The 21,612-nt window shown below is 48.0% G+C and overlaps 1 protein-coding gene across 1 annotated transcript in view; it reads left to right on the forward strand.

Annotated features, from left to right (window-relative positions):
- LOC142586009 (NADPH azoreductase-like) overlaps nt 1–21,612 on the forward strand; it is an 85,752-nt gene that overhangs the window by 52,123 nt on the left and 12,017 nt on the right. Inside the window, exons 2-3 of the mRNA XM_075697222.1 lie at nt 1,056–1,251; nt 19,816–20,055. Coding sequence (XP_075553337.1) covers nt 1,131–1,251; nt 19,816–20,055 — 361 coding nt within the window. The 5' untranslated portion in view covers nt 1,056–1,130. The remainder of the gene's footprint in view (nt 1–1,055; nt 1,252–19,815; nt 20,056–21,612) is intronic.

Genomic DNA, 21,612 nt, shown 5'->3' on the forward strand with positions numbered 1-21,612 from the left:
CAGAAGGGTGAATCGGGAATTTTCCACAATTGCCTACAATCTTCAGATTGACAATTTTGCTGATTATAATATTTGAGAAGCTAATTAATATTAACTAATATGTAAGTAGGCGAAATACAAAAAATATAGCCTGACTTGCTCCAAGCGACAGCAGCACTACCTTGGTGCTGTCCAGCGCTAACATATTTTAACATTTTGGCACAAGTTACGTGGGACACACTGAATACTGGCCTGGTTAAAAGGAGACGACAATGAAACTCATCATCATCATCTAACTGCGAATGCCAGCCAATGCTTTTCAAGACGCACTGCACTCATTCTTCAGGTGCCTGGGTTGTGACGTCGCACAGCTGTGACTGCCACTGACGTAGGCGATTTCAGAATATGGGGCCGAATGTCCAGTCTCTTTCGTAATAATCGTTTCACATGCACCTTTTCTAATAATATTTATGTGCACTATCAACATCGTGGAGCGGTGGCATTCTCATCGCACTAACTAGTGTACGAACCGTTTTCTTTGTACGGTCCATAGAACAACATCTTAAAGTGACCCTTCGAGTGATACCATTGAGCGCAGCGCACTGATACTACGGAGTGATTTGCGACGAATGAATGCGTAAGCTCCATTCTAAAAAAAAAGTGTCGGCTGTTACGATTTATCGCTTAATACGCTTAATCGGGCACCTTTTACTGGGATTTATTTCGCGAGGAAACAGAAATTGGCAATCCTCAAAAAATCTGCTAATAATTAGCAGTTACACATTGTAGAACAAGACTGCGTAGATGCATAAATGTCGTCGCAGTCCTTGAAGCGCTGTCTGGGACAAAGATTGCGCAAGTGTTGCTCAGAGAGAGACGCATCTGCAGACGAAAACCTCACCGACTGGTGTCCTCTCGTCAGTTCCACGCGCAGCATACTTTTCGGTCCTCTCGCTTCCACTAAGTGCAGCCAACCGCACAAAAGCCACGGCAGTGACGTCACCGACGCCGCTGTTATAATATATATATATACATACAGGAAGTCGGGGACGAGCACATTCCTTCCTCCGGCGCAGGCAACCTCGCCGCCGTCGGTCAGAGTGGCTCCGCTGCTGCCGTGCTGTCGCCGTGGTCGTGTGGGCGCCGCCGGCATGCCACCCCTCAAGCTGGTCGTGTTCGTCGGCAGCTGCCGCACGGGACGCCTCGCAGAGCGCCTCAAGCGCCACGTCACCTCGCAGCTCGAGAAGAGGGGCCACCAGGTCAGCGTCATCGGTGAGTTCAGCTGAGCCGCTGGAAGGCATGCGCGCTGCTTGTGAAAACTGCTGCCAGCTGCAAGGCTGTGAGCGCAGCCGTGTGAACCCTGACGCCGTGACGTAGCGAACGCGAGTTCTGCTGGTGTTTGGTAGGCTTCAACTCGGCACCTTAACAACGCCAGGGTGCAGCAAACCACCGCAGGAGGGTGCATCACTTCGTGCTTTGACAGTTTTAAGAATATTGGGGGCGAACTCCACCACTGGAAAAGCTGGCGCCTCCGTCGGCGTGACTTGGTATGAGGGATCACGCGGACACAGCGGCCGCGTCGGCTGCTTCGGAAGCGCCGAAGCGGGCTGAAAACGAAAGTTTTAAGTTCCACTTCCGCTGCGGTTATGTTTAAGTGGGCAGGTTTCTCCCGCTTCAGGTGTCTGCTAGAAAACATTTGAAATGACTGTAATTGGTAGTGGCTGCCTCTGAAGGCGTACAACATGGTAGGCTCGATGCCACAGTGCCGGACGTGCACAACTGAGTCCGGCGTCAGCCTTATTCACACGTACCCGCAGGACAAGAAGCTGCGTGAAGCTTGGATTACGAAACTAAGAACCGGCAAGCAGCCACCGGCTGCACCTCGGGTGCGCAGCAAGCACGTCCTCGAGGGAGATTTCTGATACTGCGTCGGGGATGCGATGTTCGGTGGGTAGCAGGAAAGTGCGCCCGGAGACGCTCGGCCACGCGCGCTGCCCGGCTGTCACGAAGATTTGGCCGACGAACTTGTTGGTGCTAGATTCTGGCAAGTTCACCGCAATGGAAAGGGAACGGTAAAGAAAAGCGCGACATATGCTCATGCTTGTGTAGCACCAAGCAATATAATGTACTGGATTAAGAAAAAAGAGCACCGGGTAATTGCTCGCCGAGACCGATAAATATGCAGTGCGACGCAACTTGAGAAATAATTATACAGAAACGTCGGAGCCTGTAGAAGAAATAAAAAATGTTAGGCGATCTTAATCTTTGACTTTGGTGTTTCTTAGTGGCACTCGCACCTCGGCGTTGGTGTTTTTTTTTTTGTTAACTTTAGGCGAACGCAACGCAAGGACCGAATCCGAAGACAACTGTTTTCCATTAATTAGGGGGTTAGATATCACGCCACCTTCTTGTGCGTGACGTCATTAGTGACGTCATTACTTCCGCTTTCTACTTTCTGGTTTCCAGGAATTTTGCCGAAGTTGTGCTCAATTGGCGGCTCTCTAAAGTCTATAATACTGTGCTTTGGTGTGCGGTAACCAGTGATTTCTGTATAATTCTAATAATTCCAGACACTTCAGTAACTCAGCTTGTGACCAAACTTATCCCCTGATATCATGTCTACAATGAAACCCATGAATTTTGTATTGTGCTACTTTCTTTCTTTTTTTTCCTGATTCATTTTGAATTTCCTCCCCGGTCTTCTCGGGAGGTGAACTGGAAGTGCTGCGCAAGAAATAAGAGCGTCACTCGATGTTCGTGCCACTATGGAGATTGAATCGTCGCGACGGCACATCAGAAGTCGGCGTCGTAGTTGTCGAAGTCCCTAGTTTTAACGAAATTATTTTCGAACAGCTCGGATGGCAACAATGGTTGCTTGCGTACTGTCAAATGCTCCCACGCTGCGGCCTAAAAGCTCCCGGCACGGTGCGAAAACGCGCTCGCAGCGAAACATTGTGCGCGGACATGCGTGCAGTCGGTCACCGCGAACCGGCGCGATCGCTGCCTTGAGGCTGGGCCCGTTCTCCGAGGAAAGCTTTGAAAAAACGATACCTTTATACCAAGTCAAAAGCACTCCAAGTATAGTAACATGTGGAATAGAATCGAAAGATTTTTTTATGTCTACTCCAATTATAACTCGAAACTGAGCCCAGCTGGGCTTTGTGAGAACATCGGCATGTATTCTTCCAATGATAAAATTCTTAAAAACACCGTTATATCATCTAGTAAAATTTTATCTCGCATCTCCAGGCAATCTTTAGAGACTGGCGTGCTGCCCTCAGACTGGAAGATAGTAAAAGTCATACCCATATTTAAGTCGGGTAATAAACACGCACCGGAAAACAACCGTCGAATATCATTAACATCTATATGCTGCAAAATGGTAGAACATGTAATTGCATCAGAAGTATACAGTCACCTGGAAGCCAACAAATTTTTCTTTTCGAATCAACACGGATTTCGGACAAACTACTCTTGTGAAACGCAATTATTAGAATTAACAACTGACTTGCGTACTAACATGGAAGAGGATCTACAAACTGACAGTGCTTTTCTAGACTTTTCAAAAGCGTTTGACCTCTTAGCACATTGCCGTTTGATTTTGAAATTATCTGCTCTTAAATTAGATTCTCTTACACTAACATGAATTCGCAATTTCCTTTCTAATCGCCAGCAATTCACAGCAGTTAATAATTTTTTCCCTCTTTCGAACGTTACTATTTCTAATATAAATTAATGACTTACCCAATAAAATTTCCTCACACGTGCGCATTTTTTCAGACGACTGCATTTTTTATCGTTCCATCAAGTGTGCCGATGATCATGCAATCCTCCAAAAAGATGTAGAACTTATTTCTCTTTGGTGCAACTCTTGGCTAAAGAAGCTTACCGTTTCTAAATGTAAAATTATCTCTTTTAAGCGCAAGCATGCTAAATCTGCGTTTCCTTATCACATAAATAACATCACTATTTTGAATGATACTCAGTAGAAATATCTTGGTGTTAACCTAACTTCGACTCTTTCGTGGTCAACGCACATTGCATACATATGCGCCAATGCAACGAGATCATTAGGGCACATAAGACGCAAGTTGCATAATTCTACTAAAGACGTTCGTAAACTAGCTTATCAAACATTTGTTCAACCTCAGCTTGAATACGCCGCATCCGTCTGGTCTCCCCATCAGAAATACTTGATCGAAAAACTCGAATCTATTCAGAATAGGGCTGCGCGTTTTATTTCAAGTGGTTATGACTTTAACAAACGCATAACACAAATTAAGCTCAACCTCTCACTACAGCCCTTGCATTGCCGTCGTGACAATGGCCCTGCTATCATTATTTCATAAATATGTCCATAATACAGCGCCATCAGTTCTGCCTCTTGAAACTCCTCATTACAGGTCATATACCGGTTGTACAATCGGTTCAGTTTCAAGCGCACCTACGCAAAGACCCCTGTCACACGGGCACCCGCGAAGCCCGTTGAAACTCCCCGACGGAGGTTGACGGCAATGGAGTTGCGGCCGTGCTGCACGGCACAGCGCGAGCTTTCGACGGGCGCCGCGCGGGGTAGAGGCGGCGCTGCGGCGCTTATTTCCGCGTGCAACTGTTCACGTATACGGTCGCCGTTAAAGTAATCTATGCGTATTTCTTTAACATAAAATCACAGCGAGAAACTTTGTGGTACGTTTTCCAAGCATAGCGAAGTTGCAAGCGATGCTGGCCACACTGCGTTTGCTTTCGTGCGTGGGCAGCGCGGGTCACGTTGTTTGGCCGGTGGGCTTCGAGTTGTGATGCCGCTGTGCAATCGTGCGTGTCTGTGCGTTCGCGACGATAATGCGCCGGGATCGCTCATGATGCGTGTCACCCGGAGAATTTACCCGTGCGGCTTGAACGAGACCACGTGCGGCTCGCGTGCTTATAAAAACAAACGAAATGGCGGAACGACGTTTCCCGATGCGGCGTGGCGAAGTATTGGTGTAGAGGGCACAGGCGCTGATGCCCTTAAAGACAAGTTAAACTTCCATTATGTGGCATATACCTCAAGGCAAAAAGAATAATAGTGCTAAAACTTATAAATTAACCAGTTACGACGATTTTACTAGCGTGGTTTCTCTGCGGAACTGTAGCTACCTGGGAACGAGAGTACTCCATCCAACCGTAATGGTCATTGTCGAACTCCCTTCGCCCAAAATCTCCATTTAACTTCCATTCCTTGGCGCAAGGGAGACTGTGTGACAGGGAGCGCAACTCCATTGGCTTAAAGACGAAGGAGTTCAATGGAGTTCGCGGGTGCCCGTGTGACAGGGGTATAATTCAGTTAAAATACTCCGCTCTTCCAAGAGCCATTCGCCTTTGGAACAATCTTCCTAACGCTGTCGCTTATGAGAGGGACCAGGAAAAATTCCGGCATCTTCTAACAACGCATGTTTCAAACTCAACATAACTTATAACGTGTTATTTTTTCTTGTCTTTCCCCTCATTATTGTGCTAATATCCCTCAAATACTGTGTTGTAATAGCCAAATATGTCCCGATCGCTCTGTAATTCTATTGATTATATTGTGACCTCTCGCGTTTAAAAGTATTCGGTTTGTCCATTGTACAATTTTAACACCACATGACTGTATGTTAGCGCATTTATTATGCTGTATTTTTTGTATATGTATTCACATATGTATTCTAATTATTGTATAATCTTTGAGTGTACTCTCCACCGTTACACAAGCCCGTCGACCTTGAGTCATCTGAAGTCGCAGAAATCCCAGACAGAACACGTTAGAATTGCACTAATTCGCAATTAAACCGTTACCTTTCCAAGCTGTCGCTGGGAGAAAACGGAATCCGCACATACCAGTGCGAGGAGGAGAGCGGCGAATGAGCTGAAGCGAATTGTCCAGCCGGTCACGGCTGAGGTGATCAAGCGCATCCTCTTTCTTCTGAGCGTGCGAACTCCTCCCATTAGGCAGGAGTCCAAGCGAGTGTCTGCACCATCTTCATACCCATCACCTAACACTTTACAGAAACCGTGATGGCAAATCCGTGTGCACAACCATGCGGCATTTCTTTTTTCGCCGCAGTTACCGGTTTGGTTTCGTCAGTGGAATTGCCGAGGAATCCGGCGTAAGCGTGCAGAGCTCATTGGGAGGCTATAAGTGACGGCAACGCCACCTCGAGTCGTTCTGCTACAAGAAACTGGCACAGGCACACCAGCATTGATCGGCTATACGTGACCTACTGCGCCCCTTCCTTATAAAACATAGGCGCCCCGGACAAGGATCGCAACGTGCGTATAAGGCTATAAAGGTCAAGCATGCGACCTTTTTGTCCACGATTTCCTCATGCTTAGTTTGGCCCTTCGGTATGGTGCTGGCAGGCACAAGAGGTAGCAGGGGTATACGCCTATTATTAGATACAAATGTACAAGCTCTGTCTTTTTTCGGTTTACGCGAGGACTGTTGGCACTACCAAACGTAGAGTGTCATGGGTTGCACACTTCAAAAGGATCTTCGGCCCAAGGTCGTGTCGGCGACTTTAACGCAAGGCACATGTGCACGACACAATGGCGGACGCACGTGGCCAGCGCTTGTGGGAACACAACAGGTAGACTCTTTCTCGCCAATGATTTCGGCCAACGAGACACTTCCCCAGACCTGACTCTTTTTGAGCCATCTCAACGGACTTACTCGGACCGAGTGTCTGACGGGCGGCGATCCATGAGTGTTGTCTCGGGCGTCTCGAGGGCGCAAACCACGCCATCGAAGAGAGGGGCACGTCAGATGGGACAAGTATCGCAAGACACTTAGCAGTACGACGTTCCCGCAGAAATGCTTGTTGGACAGCTTCACGCGGCCAAGCAGAATGCAGCAACCAAGCTTTCTGTCAAGTTTGATGCCCCCAAACCGGACTCTCACTTACGGACGTTGTGGAATCGTGGGCTTCCCGCCACTCTAATCGCGCTGCTCGTCGTAAACGCATTATTACTCGCACAACCAAAGAGATGGAGCTGTATACTGCCCTTCTAGCTGTCCGTTACTGGCAACTCCTCTGTCATACTTTCAATGACACACGTCATATGTCTAAGACATGGCATATCTTCAAGGCCATTCTGGGACGCAAACGGCCGCCAGCACTATAGTATGCCACTGAAGTTGTACGTTTCCCCCGACGAGTTGGCGCTACAAGCGGGACAAGTATTTTGTCCCTAGTCTATGGAAGCATCGGCACTGTCCGTAGACCCACTACTCGGTGTTTGCGAGTGCGATGTCCCTTTCAGTACAGACGAGCTAGAGGCGTCATTTAACTAGCGCAGCGTTCTCGGTCCGGATGGAGTACGCTACCCAACGCTTTGCAATCTTCTACATATGCGTAATCTTGCGCTTCTCGAAGAGATTAACAAGTACTGGGAAATGCGCCATCTCCACGCTACATGGAAGCGGTCCATGGTGAGACATACACCGAAGCCAGGTAAACCCAGTCGGAAGCTGCATGCAAGATTTGAGACCGATATCTCTAACGTAGAACATCTGCAAGGTAATGGAGAAAATGGCTCTGCGAACGCTGGAATGGTACTTGTAGAAGTTCTCTCTTACGCTAACGTATGGTTCCGCCCGGGATATTTATTTATTTATTTACTTATTCTTTCATTTAAAGTACCTTACCAGCCTCTGGAGGCATTCGGCTGCAAAAATAGCTTTCGGAAGCAAGCATGAAGTGCGTCTTCAGCCGCGGTGACTTCGTGGACACCGTCGCTGCAATAGCAGAGAAGTGCCCGCTTTTTATTGCCAGCACAAAAAGAAAGGACTTGATGTTGTCATCTCGTGTATGTTCGTTTCCAGTGAGCGCTCGGCGACGAACTCGGCACCCGCGGTCAAACTGGGGTATGTTCATAAATGTGCGTATTCGATTCGGTCAACCATTGCGCATGGACGAAGCTGTTACTTTTAAACTTATTCTGTTCAAACATGTTCTAAGATGCTTGGCGACCACCGTTCTGGCGGAAGTTGACCGAGGACCTACTGTGAAATCAGCCGGCGAAAAGAAATGAAGGCGTGTTCTTTTCCATTCTGTAACCAGAGTCGTGCCTACCGTGTGCCGGCCGGCCCTAGTTTACATGGACTCACCCGTGCTTCCGAATCTCGCCGACAAGCTGTCGACGCCGTTCATCGCGCGCTGTATTACTGCAGAAAATAATGTTGCTGTTTCAAAGAGTAGTTGTTCGTTTTTCAGCTCGCTCGAGTAGGCGAGGTGCCCTTGCACGCACAGGCACCATTCGAGACCTAAGAGTACGCATAATCTTTCAACGCGTCGCGTGTGTCGGGTTGATCGTGGCATATTCGCGGCCGCTATCATGAGCTGATTTTATTAATGTTAATAGCCCTTTCGATCTAGGTATTTTACAGTTCTTTATTTTGTAAAGCTTGATGCCCAGGTGCCAGATAAAGAATGTTTAGAAAATTGTACTGCGCAAATTTTAGGATGACGAAAGCTAGCAAAACGTGCTTCCTCGGAGCTTCGCGGTTACCTGGATTGGGATGCACGCTGGTGCAGAGAATGGAGACACCTCTGATTGTTGCCGCCTGACTGACACTTTAATAGAGGTCAAGGCTAGGCATAAAATAATAACAGGTTACATGTAAACGTTACGTATCGACAATGTTCCGAGTTGACTCGCCTCCTATTTTGATCGTAAGCAGAGCTGCGGGAGCGCCTCTAGGCCCGTCGCCGTTCGATATTGCGGTTATAGGGGGCGAGAACTAACGGAGTCGCCATCTGTCGGAACCGCCTCGCTTGCGTGGTAGTATGGGTGATAACGCTGCGCGCTCCTGATGGGTTTGGCTGTCGGCGCTCAATAAAAACACCACTCTGGAGCCCTGCTGCACATTTCTGTAAGTACTCTAGAAACGAAGGAAGTTATTTATTGCCGAAATAATAACCTTGGGCAAACAGGAAGCATAGAATCATGTACAGACGCTATCTCTTTACCGAACACGTACAATAAACGCCCACTGCGCGCGGTCGCCGCGATGGAGCTACCCTAACCGGTTTCTTGCGTGAAAGGTAGACAATCGCTGAGGGCGAAGTATGTGAAATACGTTCTTATAGTGGGATATCTGTATAAACAAATGGAGCATAACAGAATGAAGCTTCAATGCAGCGATCGCACGGCTTCGCGGTGACCGACTGCGCGTCTCCATGCGTGTACGCGCACAATGTTTCGCTTTCGCGCCGTGCCGGGAGCTTTAGGCCGCAGAATATGAGCACCAGGGCAGGATTGGCCACCCTGGTGCAGTACTTGGCCGCAAGCTCCTATATGAATACAACAATCAAACCGCGGCCTTCAGTCCCCAGCAGCCGCGAAGCAACTGACCACAGCGGCGGTCAGACCTGCGACGCAGCAGAGGGTGTTAAGAATCCCTGGCTCCGGACAGGCCTCCATTAGAATCTGAATGTGACAACGTTTAACGCTAGAACGTTATCTAGTGAGGAGAGTCTAGCAGTGGTATTGGACGAATTACAGGGCAGTAAATGTGATATAATAGCGCTCAGTAAAGTTAGGAGCACAAATGAAGCATATACAGTGCTAAAAAGCGCGAACGTCCAGTGCTACTGGGACTTAGCGGATAAACGAGAACTAGGAGTCGGATTCCTGATTAATAAGGATATAGCGGGTAACATACAGAAATTCTATAGCATTAACGAGAGGGTGGCCGGTCTTGTTGTGAAACTTAATAAAAGGTACAAATTGAAGGTCGTACAGGTCTACGCCCCTACATCCTGTCATGATGAGCAGGAAGTCGAAAGCGTCTATGAAGACGTGGCATCGGCGATGGATAAAGTCAGAACAAAATACACTATACTGATGGGCGACTTCAATGCTAGGGTAGGCAAGAAGCAGGCTGGAGACAAGTCACTGGGGGAATATGGCATAGGCTCTAGGAATAGCAGAGGAGAATTATTAGCAGAATTTGCAGAACAGAATAATATGCGGATAATGAATACCTTCTTCCGCAAGCGGGTTAGCTGAAAGTCGACGTGGAGTAGCCCAAATGGCGAGACTAGAAATGAAATAGACTTCATACTCTGCGCTAACCCTGGCATCATACAAGACGTGGACGTGCTCGGCAAGGTGCGCTGCAGTGACCATAGGATGGTAAAAACTCGAATTAGCCTAGACTTGAGGAGGGAACGGAGGAAACTGGTACATTAGAAGCCAATCGACGAGTTAGCAGTAAGAGGGAACTAAAGGAATTCCAGATCAAGCTACAGAACAGGTATTCGGCTTTAACTCAGGAAGAGGACCTTAATGTTGAAGCAATGAACGACAATCTTATGGGCATCATTAAGGAGTGTGCAATAGAAGTCGGTGGTAACTCCGTTAGACAGGATACCAGTAAGCTATCGCAGGAGACGAAAGATCTAATGAAGAAACGCTAATGTATGAAAGCCTCTAACCCCACAGTTAGAATAGAACTGGCAGGACTTTCTAAGTTAATCAACAAGCGTAAGACAGCTGACATAAGGAACTATAATATGGATAGAAGTGAATATGCTCTCAGGAACGGAGGAAGCCTAAAAGCAGTGAAGAAGAAACTAGGAATAGGCAAGAATCAGATGTATGCGTTAAGAGACAAAGCCAGCAAATATCATTACTAATATGGATGAGATAGTTCAAGTGGCTGAGGAGTTCTATAGAGATTTGTACAGTACCAGTGGCACCCACGACGATAATGGAAGAAATAATAGCCTAGATGAATTCGAAATCCCACAGGTAACGCCGGAAGAAGTAAAGAAAGCATTGGGAGCTATCTAAAGGGGGAAAGCAGCTGGGGTGGATCAGGTAACAGCAGATTTGTTGAAGGATGGTGGGCAGATTGTTCTAGAAAAACTGGCCACCTTGTATACGCAATGCCTCTTGACCTCAAACGTACCGGACTCTTGGGAGAACGCTAACATAATCCTAATTCATAACAAGGGGGACGCCAAAGACTTGAAAAATTATAGACCGATCAGCTTACTGTCCGTTGCCTACAAAGTATTTACTAACGTAATGGCAAATAGAACCAGGAACACCTTGGACTTCTGTCAACCAAAGGACCAGGCAGGATTCCCTAAAGGCTACTAAACAATAGACCATATTCACACTATCAATTAGGTGATAGAAAAATGTGCGGAATATAATCAACCCTTATATATAGCTTTCATTGATTACGAAAAAGCGTTTGATTCAGTCGAAACCTCAGCAGTCATGGAGGCATTACGGAATCAGGGTGTAGACGAGCCATGTCTAAAAATACTGAAAGATATCTATAGCGGCTCCACAGCCACCGTAGTCCTCCTTTAAAAGAAAGCAACAAAATCCCAATAAAGAAAGGCGTCATGCAGGGAGATACGATCTCTCCAATGCTATTCACAGCGGGTTTACAGGAGGTATTCAGAGACCTGGATTGGGAAGAATTGGGGATAAGAGTTAATTGAGAATACCTTAGTAACTTGCGATTCGCTGATGATATTGCCTTGCTTAGTAACTCAGCGGACCAATTGCAATGCATGCTCACTGACCTGGAGAGGCAAAGCAGAAGGGTGGGTCTAAAAATTAATCTGCAGAAAACTAAAGTAATGATTAACAGTCTCAGAAGAGAACAGCAGTTTACGATAGGTAGCGAGGCACTGGAAGTGGTAAGAGAATACATCTACTTATGGCAGGTAGTGACCACGGATCCGGATCATGATAGTGAAATAATCAGAAGAATAAGAATTGGCTGGGGTACGTTTGGCAGGCATTCTCAGATCATGATGGTTTCTGCCCCGTACTCACGTATTCCAATTCTGCTATCAGCCCTCTACGATTGGTCAAAAACTTTTTTCGACCACGCCCACTTCACCTGTCTGTCACGCTACGTCACGAAAACCGCGATACCTCCCCATGTGATATGACGTGTACACACTGATCATGCATGATTTGACAGAAAAAAGAAAAATAGTTATTTCTGATTCTACCCCTTTTTGCCATTAGCCCTCGGCTATTGGTGAAAAGTTTTCGGACTGCACCCACCTCACCTGCCTGTCACGCGACGTCACAAAACCGCACAAACTCACCGCGTCAAAGTGACGTGTACGCGATAAAGATGCATTAATATGCCGAACAAAACTGAATTTTCTTCGGAATAGCCGCAGGCTGCCCCGTTCCGAAAGGAATAAAAGATGGCTGCCGCCGATCGCTGAGACGCTGGCTACTCGAACCTGCCGGAGAGCATGGGTGTATTTGCGTATAATAAGACTTCTTGCGTGGCCGTGTAAAGTTTTCGAGCCCTTTCGCCACGTTTACCACCTCATTCTGCCAACTCTTCTTTGCTGAGGGTAAGTTTTAGCGTCATTCTTAAGCTTCCGTTGCATGCCGCCCTGATTTTCGACCAGCCACCACAAGCTAAGTAAGAGAAAGCCGACCAATCGCAGACGCCGGCACCACCCTCTTCATCCGGTTATCGATTTTCAGTGCACTGGCTCTTCCCCAGTCAATCTCTTTCCACTTGAGCGTTCTCCTCGCCTCTTGTCAGCCAATTAGATACGACAAGCCGCTCAGTGTAGGCAATGTTATTCGTTTTTCAAGCAAACAAAAGTGACCTCCTATGAACCAGGAGGGCGTTTGATTGGTCTGTTCAGACAACCCTGCGGGTGACCGCCCGGTGCTTGCGTCGGTGGTTATGCAAATTTGACGTCAGAAGATTGGAATAGAAACATATTGGAATAGGGCCCGGGTTCTACTTAAATTGAAGACGACGTAACGAGCTATGGAAAGAAGAATGATGGGTGTAACGTTAAGGGATAAGAAAAGAAGATTGGGTTAGGGAACAAACACGAGTTAATGACATCTTAGTTGAAATCAAGAAAAATAAATGGGCATGGGCAGGACATGTAATGAGGAGGGAAGATAACCGATGGTCATTAAGGTTTAGGGACTCTGTTCCAAGGGAAGGGAAGCGTAGCAGGGGGCGGCAGAAAGTTAGGTGGGCGGATGAGATCAAGAAGTTTGCAGGGACAACATGACCACAATTAGTACATGACCGGGGTAGTTGGAGAAGTTTGGGAGAGGCCTTCGCGCTGTAGTGGGCGTAACCAGACTGTTGATGATGACGACGATGATATGAGCACTTGACAGTACACTAGCAACCATTGTTGCGTGGACACTATCAGACCTTTTCAAAAATAATGTCGATATAACTGGAGACTTTGACGCCTACGACGGAGATATGTGACGTGCCGTCGCGACGATTCAATCTTCTTTTTTCTCGTATTCTAAAGTCTTGGACATTTCAAGATCATTATTTCTCAACTTGTGTTGTACTGCACGTTTATCGGTCTTCTCTGCAAGCGACAACTCGCTGCTTCTTTTTCTTAATGCAGTACATTACACAATTTGGTTCTACACAAGCATGAACATATGCCATGGCTTTTTTATTGCACATTTTACCGTTCCCTTTTTATTGCAATGAACGAATAAGTTCGTAGACTAAATCTTCATGACACTAGCCGGGCAGCGCGCGCGGGCAACCGTCTCGTGGCGCACTTTGCTGCTACTCGCCGAGCATCGCGGATCGAAAATCTCTACCGTCTGTGGCGTTGCCTTTACAAACTCATACGCTTTCCTCATAGGAATGGCCAACAGCCCCACGTGCGACACATGTAACATCGACGAGACGCTCGCACACATTATCTGTGTCTGCCCGCGATAGAGTGCTGAGAGACAAGTGATGTGCAGAGTACCGGACCAGTTGGACAATCGTCCACTTTCAGAACTAAAAGCTTTACGCCAATGCTCCGAAAGAACATCCGCGTTGAAGGCCTTACTCGCGCTATTAATGTTCTTGCGGTCCACGGGGCTTCACGACAGCCTCTAAAGCTGGAACCGCATGGCGCGTTTTTCGCGAGCGAAAAACGAGACGCGCAGCAGACGCCCGCGTTGCTGTCGGCGCGCGAGCACCCGTTACGTTGCCAGACAACATAACTCTCAACGACATGCATTTTTCTGTTATCGCATATATAATATGCCCTTAAACTTACAGAACACTACAATAAAAATAATCTTAGTGTAATTAGACAGCAACATTTTTTTCCGAAGTGTACTTATCAAGCTTAATTTCAAGCAGCAATATTGTGTGCGAAACTGCGACTATGTACCTTCCGCATGCTGAGAGGCCGCTGCTTGTTTACAACTTCACATATAAAAATGAGTGTCGGCCGCTTACTACCGCGCAGAAGAGGCGATTGCTACTATTAAGGGGGATGCTGATACTGAAGCAAGAAAAAATGCGGGTCAGAAGGTATATGTGGGTGCGGCCTGCATGGTTGAGAAGAGAGCGAGTACCATACACTGGTATTATTATTATTAATATTATTAGCAAATTAATATTAATATTATTAGCAAATTGTCTTGCCAGCATAAGCGATGAGACGCGACGCTTCTCCACTTCATTTATTAGGGTCACGTTGAAGATTGCTTTGCCCATTTTAGGTGAAAACGATTCGCGAACCAACACGATGCGCGAACGAAATCACGGTAGCACGCGCTTTCTTTGACGCGCGCGCCAGTTCTGCCGAGAGAAAAAAAAATTGCTCCTAGTAGGTTCCGTTGAGATGAGCAGAGAGCAGGGCCATCTGGTGGCAAAAAAACCCCCCAAAATGCCACGTGACCAAATGCCACGTGACTTACCTGAACTCTGATTGGTGGACGCGCCACGCGACGCGTTTTTTTATACACCGAGCAGCAGCACGCGGCGGCGAGATTTCGTGACGGATCCTGCTCGGCACGCGTCAAAATGACGCGCGCGTTCCACCATGCGCGCGTCAATCGCGCCTGAAATCGCGTCAAGCGGTTCCGCCTTAAGAATGCCGCCCCCTGCCGCTCTGTAGTGTACGCGCTTTGTTCGTGCTTGTCTCCCTTTCTTTCTATCTCCCCTTTCCACTCTGTTTCTCATTTTTATCCCCCTTAACCCTTCCCCCTGCGCAGGGTAGCCAACCGGAACTACCTCTGGTTAACCTCCCTGCCTTTCTCTGCATTATTTTCTCTCTCCTCCTCGCGAAGTGCTTGCTGCGCACCCGAGTTGTAGCCGATGGCTGCTTGCCGGTTCTTAGTTTCGTAATCCAAGCTTCACGCAGCTTCTTGTCTTTTAGGTACCTGTAAATGCTGACGCTGGGTTCAGTTGTATACGTCCGGCACTGTGGCATCGAGCAGCAGCCTACCATGTTGTACGCCTTCAGAGACAGCCACTACCTATTACAGCGATTTCAAATGTTTTCTAGCAGACACCTGAAGCGGGAAAAAGCTGCCCACTTATACATAACCGCAGCGCAGGTGGAACTTAAAACTTTCGTTTGCAGCCCGCGTCGGCGCTTCCGAAGCAGCCGATGCGGCCGGTGTGTCCGCGTGATCCCTCACACCACGTCACGCCGACGGCGGTGCCAGCTTTTCCAGTGGTGTAGCTTGCCCCCAATATCGAAGCTAAAAGCTTAGTGACGACACGCTAAGAAGTCTTCCAATCCAAACAACTTGTTGACACCTCTCGGGAAAGAGCGAAAACTTGCCACTCGTCGTCAAAAACACGTTCGCCGTTGCACCCTCCAGCGCGATCCCACATACCAGCATGGCGTCGCACGAAAGACGGCGCTGCGATCGCAAAATGGCGGCGCCCTCAATAAAACTATGGCGGGAACTATGGTATGTGCATCAGGTACAATGAGTGAAAAAAGTGAAAAAAAAAAACTTTGCTGGGCGTAACGTAATTGTGGACTGGAAATAATTGCACAGAATATAATCAAGAGTTAGTGGAATGCATAAGTGCTGATATTAAGGATTTCGGGAATGATGCTGAAATTATCCTATTAGGTGAGATGAATGCCCACATACAGGATATAGAAGCCTATAGCGACTACAACGGGAAGTCAATGCTAGATCTTTTTGAGCAACATAACCTCGTTATCATGAAAACTGGGCCTAAGTGTGAAGGGTAGATCACGTGGGAAGTGGGAAACCGGTAATCGACCATTGATTACTGTCCGATGACAAAAGGAATTCATGATGAGTTGAGAGAAATGGTCATTGACGAGGAAGGGTATAGCAGCATAGGGAGTCATCATGAACGCATTATTTTGAAAATGGGGTATGAAGTTGGGAAAGAGAGCAAGGAGTGCAAAATCGCCAGTCAGAATGGCCACCAAGCTCTTGATATTATATACTATGGGTAGTGTGTCGTCCGGCGGCGAAAACGTGCCTCTTTTTGCGATGATGGCCGGGAGTGCTGGAGCACGCCAGTCTACTGCAGCGCCCTGTCGCTGAAGCCTGGAGTCATTGCTGGCAAGAGGAAAAATAATGGTGCAACACAGGGCCTCCGGGATCGGCAGTTATGGTTGTCGCAGAGGTCATGCGTACGTTTTGGAGCTCGCCGATAGCTCGCTGTGGTCTTTCCTGACGCGTTCGCACATCCTTTATGTGCACGGCAAGCGCTGGGTTTGCAAATGTACTTTGTGGTGTGTGTGTGTGTGTGTGTGTGTGTGTGTGTGTGTGTGTGTGTGTGTGTTTGTGTGTGTGTGTGTGTGTGTGTGTGTGTGTGTGTGTGTGTGTGTGTGTGTGTGTGTGTGTGTGTGTGTGTGTGTGTGTGTGTGTGTGCGTGTGTGTGTGTGTGTGTGTTTGTGTGGGTGGGTGGGTGGGTGCGTGCGTGCGTGAGTTAAGGTTCCTGCATAACGATCACAACTCCGGGCAGCTTCAGATCGGGCACATTGAGACCATTCGCTGTATTCCTTCCCTTCGGCGCCCTTTTAGGGAGCGAAATATCTAGATGTTAGCGGCTGCATTCGTCACAGAGCAGGATTTTTTTTTCTCCAGTAAAACTTGGCGATCGCTTTTCTGGCTCATAGAAAATGAAAGGAATCCCTTCCAACTGACCAGGCACAGTGCAGGTGCTCTTTCCGGGCTCTTCATCCTCTTGTCTTTCGAAATTCGAAATACTCAAAACATATGCGTGGTTACCGAACGGAACGAGCAGACGAGTGTTTGTCTTCTGCAAACGAAACGCTGAGCCACTGGCTGAGCAGACGATCAGGAATACTGCATGATTTGTGGTCGGAAACGTGCAAGCATAGACGGCATTATTAATGTATCTTAACAGTTCGTATTATTTATTTTTTTGCGAATTATAAGAATTTCAGTTGTGTTTTGAGAGCGTTTTAGTTTATAAATGCAGAAAGTTTTGCACGTGTTTAAATTTCGCGCGACAGGCGCGCCGGTCGATCGCAGCGCCCTGCTGGTGGTGCCATCGCAGAAACATCCCCAGTTCTCCCATTGTTTTTCTGTTGTAAGATTTGTCGGACGATCCCACCGCTGGCATACAGTTGTAGGAGTTGTCGGACGATCTCGCCGCTGCCACCATTTGTAAGGGTTGAAGGTCGTAGAGAGGAACTTGGGAGGAACTAGGTGAACAGTATTTATTTACAGTATTTACATTTTAAACAAGTGAGACATTTACACAGTCTAGCGTACTCCCAAATGGAGCCCGCAAAACAAAGCATACAGCATACGAGCACACAGCTCACAAGTACATTGACGAGCGCAGCGCACGACGACGAGCACACTGTAGCTGCGACAAACAGCTGTTTATAAACACTCCGTTCGACGTCATCGTTCGACATCATCGTAGACTACCCGCCTTTTTGGAGGAGGAGGAGGGCTCACACACACACGTACGCACTTTCACTGCCCCCTCCGAGGGCAGACGACCTTCGCAGCACTCGGAGCTGACCTTCGCAACGCGGCCGTCGTGGTGTCCATTGTCTTGCGTCCCCGTAGCCAGATGGTGACGTCCGACCCAAGCCGGCGCCTCTAAATTCCAGAGCTGCCTTTCTCCTGTAGTCGCTACGTGTGTCAGCAGACTGTGACGAATCCTGGGGCCCCCGCACCGCGAAGCACCCTATGGGGGGGGGGACTCTTCTTGCTACCGTAGTCCGCAGTTCTCTGAAGTAGGTTCATGGTTGGTTAGCCCTGTCCTCGCTGGTTTTCTGAAGGGCGCCCCCACCGCGGGTCGATCGAAACACGTGCAGCGGGCTGAAATAGCTTTGCAGAGCAGTACCCCTGCAGGCCGATCCTAACACTGTACAGACGACACACTGCCCCATTCCATACACCATACTTATACAGCCTAATGTCGTACCTAGGTTCAAAAAAGAAAGAGAGACAAAAACCCTATGAACTGCACAACCAAATTTTCTGATCCCCTATTGCGAACATTGCTTTTGTACGTCTCCGTTTTCTGTCGTTTCGCTACTTTCTTTCCAGCAATCTTCTAGTCGCCTCTTACTAATCTTTATTGCACACATGTTTACTTTTCCACTGCTCTCGCTGAACCGGAGGGCTTCAAGGAGGCCAGTGGTGCCTAAATCGACTACTGGGCAGACGTCTTCACATTCTAATAAAACGTGCTCCATCGTTTCCCTAGCTTTACCGCAGCAAGCACGTGCTTCTTCCTTCTTACATCTCGCTTTGTAGGCGCGTGTTTTAAGGAATCCTGACCTCGCTTCGAAAAGTAATGAGCTTCCCTTTGAGTTATCATAAATTGTTTCTTTCATGATTTCGTTTTTTTTTCCTTTTAAGCAGTTACTCATGGTAGTTTTCTTTTCCGCTGCCGCCACCCATGAGGTTAGTTGAGCCTTTCTGACTTTCCGCTTGACGTTCTTTGTTGCTGTGTTGCAAACCCCTACAGGCTGCATACTTGTTGGTAAGCTTCCTAGTCCTTTTCCTCCACTGTGAATCAAGCATGTATGCATGCATGCATGCTTCCATCCATCCATCCATCCATCCATCCATCCATCCATCCATGGATGGACGGACGGACGGATGGATGGTTGCATGGGTGGGTGGGTGGATGGGTGGATGGACGGATGGATGTTATGAGCGTCCCCTTTGGAACGGGGCGGTGGGTTGCGCCACGAAGCTCTTGTTATTATACTGCCTTATGTCGTACCTAAGTTAAACAATAAAAAAGAGAAATAAAAACACTATAAACTACCCCACCCAAATTTTCTGATCCCCTATTTCGAACTGTGCTTTTGTACCTCTCCGTTTTTTGTCGTTTTCCTACTTTTCTTCCACCAATCCTCTAATCGCCTCTTACTAATGCCTATTGCGGACGTGTTTACTTTTCCACTGCTCTCGCTGAAACCAAGTGCTTCAAGGAGGCCAGTGGTGCCTAAATCGACCGCTGGGTAGACGTCTTCACATTCTAATAAAACATGCTCCATAGTCTCCCTAGCTTTACCGCAGCAAGCACATGCTTCTTCTTCCGTCTTATATTTCGCTTTAAGCATGGATGGATGGATGGACGGATGATTCAGGCTCAACCTGAGGCTTGCCTGCACGCCTCAACTTCCGGAGGGCGAGCCTCGGGTGCCCAACAGAGCTTTTCGGGCGCGGAGGACGCCCGCGCCCACGTGACCTGCCTTCTCCCCCTGTGCGAGACGCTTCTCCGCCTCGTTTCGTGCGCCGTCTCGACAGGGGCGCGACCTCTCCGACCTATTATTCCTTATTTCCAGACCTACCGGGACTGCTCGGAGACCATTGTGCGGGCGGGTGCGTGATCACGTGGTGCTTCTTTATTTTCAGTTATGGATACTCTAATTGTATCTTGCTTACAGCTTCTCAATTGACTGCTTAATCAGTTAGGGCCGTAATTACGTAATTATTTGTATTGATCGAATAGAGTGTAAGTTAAAAAACACGATTGGCGGCTTCTCAACCCGGCAGCGAACGATGCGTACTTCGCACAAAACGTCCCACCTTTCGCCGCAGACCCGGAGGAGGAGCCGAACCTGCTGGCGGTGCGCAAGCCGCTGCACTTCCACGGCCCGGACGAGGCGCCGCCGGCGTGGCTCGCCCAGCTGGACGAGACGGTGAAGGCGGCGCACGGCTACCTGGTGCTGTGCCCCGAGTACAACCGGTGCATCGCGCCGGCGCTGGGCAGCGCCATGGACCACTTCCCGCCGGACTCGTACCGGCACAAGCCGTGCGCCATCGTCGCCTACACCATCGGTGAGGCTCTCCTCGAGCGGCCGTCTGCTCGCCGACCGTCTCGCCACGCGTGTCGAGGATTCGATGAGCTGCGCAGCTGCGATGGAACACAGCAGGCTAACTTCGATTTTCCGCAGACGACGGGGCGATTCTTCGCTTAGCTGGATGACCACCCTTATGTGGGCTTCTTCTTACTAGCGAAAAGTTTCGCCGATAATGCGAAGCAGCGACGTGGTGGCTGGCGCAATACTGTGCGTAGTAAGCCTGGCATTGTTTTGTGCGGTGTAAATATTCGTGCACGAAGGAATACCGTATACTCGATTGTGTATAGGTGGCGCTTCCCGGTGGGTTAAACTAGAGTTACTGTATGTGCTACAAAAGGTACCTTTGGTAGCACATGCAGTAACTCTAGGTTAAACTCGTACAACGACATCCGTGCCCGCGCGCAGGAAAACAGCCGCGCAGCGCTGTTGAGAAAAGTCTTCACTCGTTTAAGGCCCGATGGCTTTGCAGGAAGGCAAATAGCAAATGTATTCGCAGTAAAGGAAAAAAAGACACTTATGGCAAGTAATGAAAAACATGTTAGCAAAAGGCTTCACAAATGGCAGTCTCGAAGCTGTCGATGTCGGTGATGACGGCGATGGTAGTGGGAAGGTGGTTCCATTCTATGCTAGTCTTCGGAATGAAAGATTCGCTGTACGTATTAGCTCGACAAGATGGCACACCAACTTTGTAATTGTGGTCTGAACGCGATGACACCTAGACGGGAGCGGAAAGAACGTCTCTTACCCCCGCATTCAGAAATGCAACTTAAGTCGAAGCCCATGCTTGGCTTGATTAGGATGAAGCCTGGCGTTGACGTGCCCAAAAACACTCACTGCGTTCCCGTCGGCGGGTTCACTATTGGCGTCACTTAGATAAAGCTAAGCATGAGCTTCAACTTAAGTTGCATTTCTGAATGCGGGGGTAGAATCGGATCATAAGAACAGATTTTGTGCAACAATGAAAGGCGGAAGCATTTACGGCGCGAACCTAGTTCAGGTGAAACAAGCGTTCTTTCATTGACGATACGCTGGCACGCCGAGAGTAATCTGATGGAATGAAACGAGCTGCGCGATTCCGATCTTATCAGTTTACAAAATATTTTTTAGAAACTCTTTTGAATTTGTTCTATACAACTCTATTGTGTTTATTTTGATTGTCTATAGAATTTTCCTCTAGAGTTCCAAAGTTATTTGGCCACCGCGTTCTTATAGGGACGCTAAAGACACATTTCTATAGAATCGCTGAATAGACTTGCTTTGAACATTCTAAAGGCAAATTTCTGTAGAACATTTCTACGTAGTTGCCTTTAAGATCCTAAACACACATTTCTATGATACTAAAGACAAATTTCTATAGAAGATTTTTATGGTATTGCTTCGAAGATGCTAACGGTAAATTTCTTCAGGATATTTTTATGCAGTTGCTATCGAGATCCTACAGGCAAATGCCTATAGAACCTACGCCAATATGTGTAAAGTGCTTGCAATTTACCAAGGCTCTAGAGAACTGTACTGTCTTGGCATTAAGGACTGC

The sequence above is a fragment of the Dermacentor variabilis genome, chromosome 6 (genome assembly GCF_050947875.1).
Source record: "Dermacentor variabilis isolate Ectoservices chromosome 6, ASM5094787v1, whole genome shotgun sequence".
NCBI classification, from domain to species: Eukaryota; Metazoa; Arthropoda; class Arachnida; order Ixodida; family Ixodidae; genus Dermacentor; species Dermacentor variabilis.